At 37.7% G+C, this 12,365-nt stretch overlaps 1 protein-coding gene across 1 annotated transcript; it reads left to right on the plus strand.

Moving 5' to 3' along the window:
• The first annotated feature begins 4,569 nt into the window (after positions 1-4,569).
• Positions 4,570-12,126, plus strand: LOC122147618. Its single transcript, XM_042770708.1, has 4 exons — positions 4,570-4,806; positions 4,917-5,057; positions 5,306-5,498; positions 11,934-12,126. The coding sequence occupies exons 1-4, from the start codon at positions 4,629-4,631 to the stop codon at positions 12,124-12,126; spliced, it is 705 nt and encodes a 234-aa protein (XP_042626642.1). The 5' UTR covers positions 4,570-4,628.
• The last annotated feature ends 239 nt before the right edge of the window (positions 12,127-12,365 follow it).

Raw genomic sequence — 12,365 nt, forward strand, 5'->3', positions numbered from 1 at the left:
TTTAAACAATTTTATTGAGTAAATAAAGTGAATCATTTTTTACAGTGTATGATAAATATTGAGAGCGCATAATGTTACGTAATCCCTTCCCTCACACAAAACTGGATGTGTGCTTTTAAATATACACAGCAAAAAATCCAGAGTGAAATTAACTCTGCTGGGAGTACATGTGAGACCACACTCAAGAGTGTGAAAGTGTTAAAATATGAGTGTTAAATTAACACTGAATCAGAGTTAAAGTTAATGAGATAATTAAGTGATTTATTGAGTGATGATTGACGAGACCTGATGTTAAGGAGCAGAATCAACAAAGACGAAAATCACTATTTTAATGTCACCATTGTAGTGGCCAATGTTTGCTTTAGTTGTGCTTTTGACACTTAATATTTTAAAGTCAGATTTTGCTTGGCTGTTGTAATGGCGTTATAAAACAGACGGGCAAACAAAAAATATTGGTTTTCCTGAATCACTGAGTTAAACTTTCATCGTTGATTATTGCGGCCGAATGATTCTTCAGCATAGGATTACCAGCATTTTAAATACAATCTGTGGAATTTCTTAAAAGTTGTTTGTTCAAAAATCTTTCAAAAGGGTCTCTCATTTAGACATGCAAACATCAAGAATCAACCTGTGAACCTCAACGACGGTGACAATCAAAAAAGCATGTTGCAGGAGACTTGTGTTGCAGTGCATTCTGGGTGCCACCTATCAAAATTCGTCCATGGCTCCCATGATGCACTGTGGCATGAATAAATTATTACCTGAATTGTCTTAGTAATGTCCTTTATGTTTCAGGCTTTAAATAAGTTTGGTGATTCAGGTCAAATAATTATTATGTAAAAACATAACTAATATCTCATAATCATGTTTTTATTTTTGCTCGTCTCTCTATTACAACTGAGTTATAACAGCCAAACCAAATCTAATTTTAAAAACGTAAGGGTCAAGAGCAACTAAAGCAAACACTGACCACTATAATGGTGACATAATTTTTTTTGATTTTTGTCTTTGTTGATTCTGCTTGTTAAAAACAGGTCTCGTCAATAATGGTCAATCATCACTCAGTTAATCCCTTAATTATCTCATTATCTTTAACTCTGCTTCAGTGTTAATTTAACACTCCTATTTTAACACTTTCACACTCTTGAGTGTGGTCTCACATGTACTCCCAGCAGAGTTGATTTCACTCTGGATTTTTTGCTGTGTACATTGTTCTTTTATGAATTGTCTCTGCTGTCGCTCAGATACTGCGTGTACACACTCAAACATTGTCTTCGTATCACTGAAGACTAGCTTTTTTCCTAATTTAGATGAGGAGTAGGCTTATCTCACTAAATGGAAGCAAGCTGATTATAGTAAGCCTTCTCTAGTTATTTATTTTATTAATAGCCTACTTATTTTAGTTAAGTGGTTAGTGCTTTTATTGTATGTATGTCAAATCAAAATTTAAATTAGTGCTTCATTTTATGTTTTTGTATATAGTTTTGCAATAAAAGCGTATCAAGCAGGTTCCAGAAATAATCACAGAGGGTGCTTTTGAAATTAGTGAGGATGCTCTAGTCTTAATGCACATTTTCACATATTTTGCTATTGGTTATCACTATGTAAATTACTGCTACTTCGAGAGTGAATCCTGCATAAATATGCAGACATCATTCCTGAAACTTTGCAAATTTTGGCTGATAAACAAAGTTATACATTTTAAATGGATTATAGACTAGAAAGCTTGCAAAGAGTCCTCATAACCACTAAAAAGCTATCACTCTTTGTTTAGTGAGTACACAATGTATTATAACATACATCGTTTCATAATTTAATTAAGTAATTTGTCATGCCCAAGAACTGCTGCAAAGCATGTTTGTCCTGAGGTGTTGGCATGTCCCATACTGTACCTCTTTAGTTTTTTCAGGGTCAGGTTTGACATCGTCAGCAGTTAGCAGGTGACTGAAAAAAAAAAAACACTTTTTTTTTTAGTCAAAAAAAAAAACAAGTTAAAAAAGCTAAATAAAAGTTGCTGGCAGATAATTGACACGGTGAGCCTGTTGTACGTAACCCTCCAGCTGGTGGTGGAGGCATCCGTGTAAACCACAGCATGCCTGGAGACCTGTTCTAGGGGCACTCTTGCCCAGAGAGATGCAAGGTCTGACCACGGGGTGAAGGTTTGGTGGCAGGCCAGTGTGAATTGGACCAGGTGAGTGCCACATTGCCATGGCCACCTCGAGACTTGGCCTTGGAACCAGTGTTGAAGCGGTCTCATATGAAACAGCCCCAATGGCGTGACTGCCGCTGCAGCTGCCATCTGCCCCAAGAGCCTCTGAAATTGTTTCAGTGGGACCGCTGTCCTGCTCATGAACATATTCAGGCAGTTTTTAAGATTGAGAACATCCCTGCATTAGGCGTGCTGTCTGTTTGACCAAATCCAAATCCATACTGAGAAATGAGATCCTCTGCATCGAGGAGAGTTTGCTCTTTTCCCAGTTGACCCAAAGGCCCAACTGGCTAAGGTGCAAGAGCATCAAGTCCCTGTGTTTGCACAACTGATCCTGAAACTGAGCTAGTGTGAACCAGTCATCGAGGAAGTTGAGAATGCGAATGGGAACAAGGGCTGCCTCCACAATTTTCATGAAGACATGGGTTGACAGGGACAGCCCAGAGGACAGGACCTTGTACTGATATTCTTATCCTTTGAATGTGTGGACACTGCACAAATCAGAGAACTCACAGTGACCTTCACCACCACTGGGGGGACCCCCGTATACCCCCTAGCTGCACCACCATCAAGCATGGTGAGGGAGGAGAAGTTAGCAGGTCGGTTTCCAGCAGAAAAAAGTGCCTTCCACGACCTGGTAAGCCCTCTTATGCTCCGGGAAGAATAGCCCCAAATCGGGGTGCCGAGAACCAGTGCAGGCCACCCTGAAGAACCAATCATCCAACCCTGATGGCTCGGGACACTGTGGAGGTCTCCTCTCAAGCCCTACCCTCACAGCCACCCGGTAAAGCATAGCCGTCATTTCCGGATCTGATTCCTAATCTTCCTCTCCAGAAAGCTCCAGCTCACCCTCTAATTTAGTAATCGATATCCAATCGTCGGGAGGAGCGTCAAAGGATAATACTGGTACACTCATTGTAGAGGGCCCATCACATTCCTTTGGCAGCTCAACTAGTTGTGTAGTGCAAGAGGAGCAATGGTTGGTTCCCTGAAGGATTTGCCATCACTGTTAGCCTCAGACCACACATTCCACCACCTGAAACAGCCCCGCCTGACTGCTGCCATGACAAGAACTAGATCAAGGCAGAGGAAATTGAGCTCCGTGCCTTTTGAGGTAACGGAGATTGGCCCGCAACTCCAAAATGGACATCTTTCCACAATGAGAACATGACTCATCCACGAACACCACCTCAGCATGCTTAATGCCCAGACATGTGAGGCAGCGATCATGACCATCATGCGATGCCAGATAATGACCGCATACAGAAACGCACAGGTGATACATTGTCTGTTGTGAGACTCAACTTTGTCTTAAAAAGACACACCCATGAATGCTCTTTTAGCGTACTGAAGCACACAGGGGAGATGGCTGCCTGCAACAAAAACAGGGGGAGTGCAGCCTGCTGTGTGCAACTCACTTAACACGGGAAAACCATCACCGCTGAAGCGCTGTACCGCCAACTCCAGAACTCCAAAGAGCATGCTGAACTCGTTCAGTCTTCTTTCCTCAGTAGAGTAGTCAGGAGCAAAATGATTAGATCACGTGGCTCTGAAGTGAAAAGCTGAGTATGTGTTGCACTGACTGCCTTTTTATGCTCATGCTGTGATCATCGCATGCCAATATGCATTTGTTTGTTTAGTTTACACTCAAAGTGGATTGGTCTCTCTAAGCAAGATCCCCAATTCATCTGTCACGACGTGACTCATAATGACCGACTGAAAGGGAACACTAATGATTACCATTATTTATGCAAATTTTCTTGTCATTATCATTACAGTTACAAAAATAAAACTTTGCAGAGCTCCAAACACCAAACTCAGAACCATGCAGCAACAAAACTGCAAAAAAGTTAGCCAAACACAACAGTAGATGTTTATGTCTTGAATTAAGCTAAAAGATTGGTCTATTTAATTTATTGCAATTTTATTGAGGAAGTATCAAACTTGAATTTTCTGTCAACTACCTGTTACAACTGTCATTTAGGTGCCTTGCCAAATATTATTTATCATTTACCTTAGCTGAGAAGTCAAAATTAATCATGTCATACTCAAACTGCAAGTGATCATTTAGGTATTTTGGATTTTGTTGTTGTTATAGTTCATCTCTCAGCTCTTCATAAGCGTCAGTGGTACCTTACAGAAAACAGCCATGGGAATAACATGATATGCTTTAGCTAAAAAATAATACTTGCCCTATATTCAGGACTTTATTGCATGATAAAAAACATGCACAAAAGGCCCTGCCCATACCATTTCTCCTGAAAGGCAAGAGGTGGGGCCTGTCTAGCCTTTATAGCCAGGATTACTCGAGTTGACGTTAACACATCGTTTTCAGAGTCAAAAGATATCAGCAGAAATGAGGGGTGAGATGACTATAAATGTGTTTAAATTAAATTAAATTAAAGCCTTCAACCTGTATATGCATGTATATAAATGTGTTTTATTTACAGCATTGCCTGAATGTACAGTACATAACTTTCTTTTACGTGTTTTAGACCTTGTAATCATAAGCCTCTTGGTATGTGCATTTGAAGAAGACAGGGTTTTTTCCTGGAGTGGTTTGGGAAACGACAGTCAAGTTGACACCAATGAGAATGGTGACTTTAAAAAATAATAATATTTAAAAGATCATAAAAAAAAAGCGACAATGAAAATTCAGGCATCAGGGTAGTGAGCAATTATGATGCTTGTCTCTTTGTCTCTGAAGCATGTCTGACTGATGTGGTGTCATGTGGATGCTGCCTGATGCAAAATCAGATCTGGAAGCTCGAGATGTTTTTCAACATGACATTAAATGAGCTGCAGAGGAACATGAAGAGAGCTCATTCAGTGTTAAACAATATTTGTGGTGAGACAACCATTTGTAGCAATCTTGTTCGCCTGTTTCTTGTACTTATTTTAAATATCTTTATACATTTTTAACAAATTTAGGTTTCAAAATTACCTGTTAGCATTTGTTATTAGAATGTTCAGAATATTTAGAATATTCTTCATGTAGCCGACAGTGATGGAATCATAATTTCAGAAATGCAGAAAGTCCAAAATATTTAATTTAAAATTTAACAAGTCTGTTTCCCTTTTCTTATGTTTGCACAGCCAGTCGCAGTGCCTTCTCTGTGGCTCTTACTGACAAACGCCTCTGTGTTGGCCCAAATCGTGAAGACTCTGTGGTGAAGTATAGCAGTGTATTAGTTAACTTGGGAGAGTGCTATAGCACCGACACTGGTGCTTTTGTAGCACCACGTTCTGGTATCTATAGCCTGGCTCAAACACTTTATAGCAGGCATGGGCAAACTCTGTCCTGGAGGGCCGATGTCCCTGCAGAGTTTAGCTCCAACCCTGATAAAACTCACTTGCCTGTAGCCTTCTAGCAGAGGTAGGACTTTCAGATCACAAGCAAGTCTTCAAGTCATATCCCAAGTCCTCAAAGAGTTAAAGTAAATGAGATAATTAAGTAACTAATTAAATGATGATTGTGCGTTAGTGATGAACACCTGCTGTTATTGAGAATGAACAGAGGATCAGATGTTGATGTTTTACTGGTTAAAATGATGCCACCATCATGGAGATCAGTGTTTGCTTTAGTTGGGCTCTTGACCCTTGACCCTCTCTGTAACAATGCATGTGAAGATAGAATTCTTTGTTTGGACACCAGCAAAGATAATTTTTTGGAAGAAATTCTATATATATTATATATATATATATATATATATATATATATATTAGTTGTTTTTATGTGATGATATGAGCTGGCCTGATTGCAATCAAAATGATTTTTCACTCAAAATAATACTTTTGTTGATTTATATGTTTCAGCTTTGCATAATCAGCCCTGCGAAACTACAGCATACAAACAAAGCACTAATCTAATAGTTGCAGTGAATTAATTTTTTATGTTTTTAATGATTATATATTTTTGATTTCAGTTTTCATTTAGGGTTATGGTGTAATATTGATCCTGGATGTGAATTTCAACTATGGTGTCAATAAATAAGATGTTTCATGCTGCAATGCATGCTGGGTAACACCATAGTAAAAACTCCCATCATGCAGTGCAGTATGAAAAATTATTGTCACCACTGTTGAGGATCATTTGATAAGTTTTCATATCTAAAAGCCTTAGCAGATACAGTTCTCTTTTTTTCTTCTTCAATATCAAAACATTACAGAGGCATTTGTTTAGTGGGACTTTTTTACTTTAGTTCAATAATCCAAAGAGAGAGACCACTTCATGATGTTCATTCATCATGAGTTACTATCAGAAATAATAAACTCACCTGCTATTTCATGGTTTGATTCAGCAATGTACAAATATTGCTGTGAAATATTCATTGCAATTATTTAAAATCAAAACTACTTTGAATTAGAGGGGCAAGCGACCAACTAAAGCAAGCCTTGACCAAAATTATGGTGGCATCTGTGTTTTCATTATTTATTTTTATTTTTAGGGCCCGAGCACCGATGGTGCGAGGACCCTCTTGGAATTGCTCCGTTTCTTCTTCTTCTTCTTCTTCTTCTTCTTCTTCTTCTTCTTCTTCTTCTTCTTCTTCTTCTTCTTCTTCTTCTTCTCCGAAATGAATTGCATTTTTGAGGGCCTAAACATGCTCCAAAACTCACAAAACTTTGCACACGCATCAGGGGTCTCATTTATAAACGTTGCGTGCGCACAAAATGGGCAAAATATATGCGTACGCAATTTTCCACGCACATATCGTGATTTATAAAAAATAAACTTGGCGTAAATATGTACGCACCATACGGACATTATAAACCATGCGTACGAACTCTTTTTCATAGACTGAGAAAAGTAATGAAGTAAACAACGATTTTAAACTGTTTTCATGTCGAGATACACATTTACATTAAATACTCCACTCGCATTAAAGGAGATTAACACTGAAATTACATAATTTTACAAACAGCATAATTACATAATTTCATTAACAATAAACATAATGTTATTTTTTAATGACAGCGAGGAGTGCTATAGGTTCACAATAATTAATCTTAAAACTAAACTACAGATCACATGTTATGAGTAATATATTAGCGAGAACAATGATCAATGATGCGCACTTACTGCGATTTTATTGCGGACACTGAGGGATTACTGTACAACCACAGCTGCACAGAGGGGTTAATGTCGTGTAAATTCATCTCTACAACATTATGAAAAATTCCACTATATTTGAAGGACATAACTAAGAGAAAACGGTAAGATTCCTTTTTACAATACTTTATCAGTGACGCGCCAAATCAGACAGTACACTGCAATAAATATGGGCTTAACTGTTTTCACTAAAATAGCTAAAATATGTTTATCTCATCAGCAAAAATGCATACATTTAATATGAAATAATTGAAATTCTATTTGGCCAGTGTAAAAGAATGAGATCATCTAAAATATATCTGAGAACTACTTGAAACCATGTTGTTTTTATGGATATTTTCATATATTTATTCTAAAACATAGGATACTATTTCCCTACTGTCTCTGTGTTAAACATGGTGTCACGTGCGTGTGAATATGCATGGAAATGATATGCAGATGAGGTTATGCATAGTAAAACTAGGCGTTGTAAGCTCCATATATGGTTATTTCGGGGAGGAGTCGGGGTGGAGATGCACGTACACACAATCTTCCCCTGACTGGGATTTATAAAGGGATTTTTGCGCAGGTTCTGGCGTGCGCATGGTTTTATAAATCTGAAAACTTTTGTGCGTATGCAAATTCTAGCTTTTCTGCCTACGTACACTTTTAGGATTAAATCTACGGAAAGTTTTATAAATGAGACCCCAGAATTGGCGAAAATTTATATCTGATATAGGTTCAGAAGTGGGTGTGGCAAAATGGCTCGATAGCGCCACCTGTTAAATTTCAACGGAGTGCGCCTCGGGCTGCGTATCACGTACATGCATGAAAATCATTACACCATTACCTACAAAAAAGTCTCTTGGTACAAAATCCAAAACCCAACAGGAAGTACGTTATTTTGAATTTCCTGTACGATTTTTGTGCAGTTTTTGCCATTTTCATGCCTCGTACTTTGACAAACTCCTCCGACAGTTTTAATCGGATCATCTTCAAATTTGGTGAGGTTTTCGACAAGGGGCGTGTCCCTGGCGGCCTGACAAAGTTTGATGTTTCGCCATGAAACAGGAAGTTGGTGTAACTCAGGCAAGCAATGTCCAATCTCCCCAAACTTCACACGTTTGACAAGAGTCCTGTCCTGAACACATCAACATGCCGAAATTCAGTTATCGTCATAGCGCCACCTGCTGGTAACAGGAAGTGACATGGTTAACACTGTTATGGACTCCTAGGAACATATTAAAAAGTGTCAACAAGTGATAAATAGGCTGCTAACATGCTAGAAACATACTAAAACATGCTAGCAACATTTAGCTAAGTGCTAAAGCATGCTACTAATGCAGTGATAAAGGAAGTTGCTTTAACTCAGGCAAGCAATGTCCGATCTGCCCCAAATTTCACAAGTTCGACAAGAGTCCTGTCCTGAACACATCTACATGCCAAAATTCAGTTATAGTCATAGTGCCAACTGCTGGCAACAGGAAGTGACATGGTTAACACTTTTATGGACTCCTAGCAACATAATAAAAAGCATTAGCAAGTGTTAAATAGGCTGGCAACATTCTAGAACCATGCTAAAACATGCTAGCAACACATACTAAGTCCTAAAGCATACTATTAATACTATAAAACAGAAAGCTGTTGTAACTCAGGCAAGCATTGTCCGATCTGCCCTAAACTTAATACTCTGTCAACATGCTAGAAACTTACTAAAACATGCTAGCAGCACTTAGCTAAGTGCTAAAGTATGCTATTAATGCAGTGAAACAGGAAGTTACTGTAACTCAGGCATGCAGTGTGCAATCTGACCCAAATTTAACATGTTTGATAAGAGTCCTGTCCTGAACACACCTACATGCCCGTATTTGATTATAGTCATAGCGCCACCTGCTGGCAACAGGAAGTGACGTTTAATACTGTTGTGGACCCCTAGCAACATAATAAAAAGCATCAACAAGTATTAAATAGGCTCTAGCAACATGTAGCTAAGTGTTAAAGCATGCTATTAATGCAGTGAAGCAGAACATAACTGTGACTTGTGCATGCAATGTCCAATCAGCCTCAAACTTCACATTTATGATTAGAGTCTTGGCCTGAAGATATTCATGTTCATATTTCATTATAGTTATAGCACCACCTACTGGCAACAGGAAGTAACATGGTTTACATTGTTATTCACTATTAGCAACACAGTAAAATATGCCATTATTTTAGTGTGCTAAACATACTAGAAATATTCTTAAACATGCTAGCAACACTTAGTAAGTTCTAAAGCATGCTATTGATACTATGAAACAGGAAGTTGTTGTAACTCATGCATACAATGTCCGATCTGCCCCAAACTTCACATGTTTGATAAGAGTTCTGGCCTGAACTCATCTTAAGGCCAATATTGATTTATAGTCATAGCCCCACCTGCTGGCAACAGGAAATTTGCCACAAATATTTACCATTTTATAAGCATATTTCCCAAAGTTTGCTGTTCACCTAAGCCCGGGTGAGAGGGCCCTTTCATCGCTGCTTGCAGCTTTAATTTTCTAGTTGATTTCATCTAAGTCTGTGGCTGAAGTCAGTTGTAGTTCTTGTGTTTCTCTTTTCTTCAATAATGTTGATTGTTAACAGCAGGTGTTCATCACTACACTGTAAAAAGTGATTCTCTATATTTACTCAATAAAATTGTGTCAAAAGATTACAAGCAATATTATTAATTAAATTTAACACATTTTAATTAATTAGAATTAACCATTCAAAATGAGTAGAATAACATGAAAAAATTAAGTAAAATTTAAACAGAAATATTGATTTCATTGGACAAAAAAACAAACAAACAAACAAACAAAACCCCACTATGCTAAAGAATACTATGTTATGCATGCCAGGCAAGTAGTTGGCGATCATGAAACACCCTTCGAAAACATTATATGCATGCACACGATGTCAAACTTTTTTACAAATTCACATTTTTTGTTGTTTACATAGATATGATACAGGCATCATGTTCAAAAGGTTGTGTCTTAAGGCCCCCAAAACAGAGTTATTGAAGACACCTAAAGTTCACGAACAGAATCACTGAAGGAGAAAAATCAAAATTTTGGTTACCATTACGGTGGTCAGTGTTTGCTTTAGTTGGGCTCTTGACCCTTAAAAATTTTAACATTTTTTTTTCTTGCTGTAGTTGTGATACAGCAGCTAGAGAAGCCAAGAAGGAAATGAGATCAGGTGGTGTTATTTGTTTAGACATCATCATTTGGTTTCTGACTTGGGTGTGTCTTGTCAATAACAGGCGCCCTGTGGTTGTACAATATAAGTTCTGGTATTTACAGCATAATCAGAGAGACTCTTAGAAGCACTTCTGATCAAAACCTTTTTAAAAAGGAAAAGAATCTTTTATTTAGGCACACGGACATCAAGAATCAGCCTGAGAACCTCAACAATGGTGACCATTCAAAAAGCATGTTGCACTACATTCTGGGTTCCACCAATCAAAACTCATTTATCGTTCCCATCATGCTTTGCAGCATGAATAAATTATGAGCAACAATTCTTTAGTAGCTTGTTTTGTGATGCTTACAGTTCATCTGTATATGCTGTTTTTCACCATTTTTGAGATTCATACGCTGGTTCTTGATGTCACTGTGTGCCAAAAAAAGGTTCCCCTCTCTTTGTTTTAATCAGAATTCTTAAACTCTGGATTATTCTGAAAATTCCAGGTCTTTTATTGTTGAATCACAGCGCTGCTATAATGAATGTTAATTTAACTCCGATATCAGCCTCTAAATGAGTTCAGCTATCCAGGCAAAACAAAGATTATGTAAAAGCATAACCACCTGATCATCTTTTCTCTTAGCTTGTCTAGCTGTTATAACTGAGTTACAACAGCAAGACAAAATGAATTATTAAATCATCAAGGGTCAGGAGCCCAACTAAAGCAAACACTTACCACTATAATGGTAACCAATAATTTACTTTTTTTTTCCTTCAGTGATTCTGTTCGTGAACTTTAGGCGTCTTCAATAACTCTGTTTTGGGGGCCTTAAGACACAACCTTTTGAACATAATGCCTGTATCATATCTATGTAAGCAACAAAAAATGTGAATTTGTAAAAAGGTTGACGTCATGTGCATGATTATATTGTTTTCAAAGGGTGTTTCATGATCGCCAACTACTGGCCTGGCATGCATAACATAGTATTCTTTAGCATAGTGTTTTTTTGTTTGTTTGTTTTTTGTCCAATTAAATCAATATTTTTGTGTAAATTTTACTTATTTTTTTCATGTTATTCTACTCATTTTGAATGGTTAATTCTAATTAATTAAAATGTGTTAAATTGAATTAATAATATTGCTTGTAATCTTTTGACACAATTATATTGAGTAAATATAGAGAATCACTTTTTACAGTGTAATGCAATCATCATTTAATTAGTCACTTCATTATCTCATTAACTTTAACTCTTTGAGGACTTGGGATATGGCTTGAAAACTTGCTTGTGACTTGAAAGTCCCACCTCTGCCCTCTAGTAATCCTGAAGACACTGATTAGCGTGTTCAAGTGTGTTTGATCAAGGTTGGAGCTAAACTCTGTAGGGCTCTGGCCCTCCAGGACCGAGTTTGCCCATGCCTAGTTTATAGTGATGCTGGCGGCACATTTGCTGCTTGTGCTCAACTCCGACTGAATGGACACACTATTGCATCAGCAAATGAGAACAACCTTCAAGACCAGGAGGACAGCACTAGCGCTCTGCTAGTAGTGCAGCTGCATGCAGGAGACGGGGTGGATGATACAATAACAACCACTACAATACTTACACTGGGTTCCTGCTGATTAAAATATAGTGAACAAAAACTGTGTTTGAAATGACCTTCTACATAGTGTACACTGTACATTACACACACACAGACACACAAAAATAGTATAAAATTATTATCAACTTATACTAACCCTAAACCTACCATAACAGTCTACTCTGAGAGTTAGTAGACATGTTGTTGCAAATTAATGAGAATTAGTTGACATGTAGTTACAAAGTTACTTATAGTTAGTAGAATGTCTAAAGTGGACTA

Source organism: Cyprinus carpio, chromosome A15 (genome assembly GCF_018340385.1).
Source record: "Cyprinus carpio isolate SPL01 chromosome A15, ASM1834038v1, whole genome shotgun sequence".
In the NCBI taxonomy this organism is placed as follows: Eukaryota; Metazoa; Chordata; class Actinopteri; order Cypriniformes; family Cyprinidae; genus Cyprinus; species Cyprinus carpio.

Coding starts and splice junctions, on each gene's coding strand:
- LOC122147618 (XM_042770708.1), top strand. CDS start 4,629: ATGCATGTATATAAATGTGTTTTATTTACAGCATTGCCTGAATGTACA. Junction 4,807..4,916: donor AGTTGACACCAATGAGAATG/GTGACTTTAAAA, acceptor TTGTCTCTGAAG/CATGTCTGACTGATGTGGTG. Junction 5,058..5,305: donor AGTGTTAAACAATATTTGTG/GTGAGACAACCA, acceptor ATGTTTGCACAG/CCAGTCGCAGTGCCTTCTCT.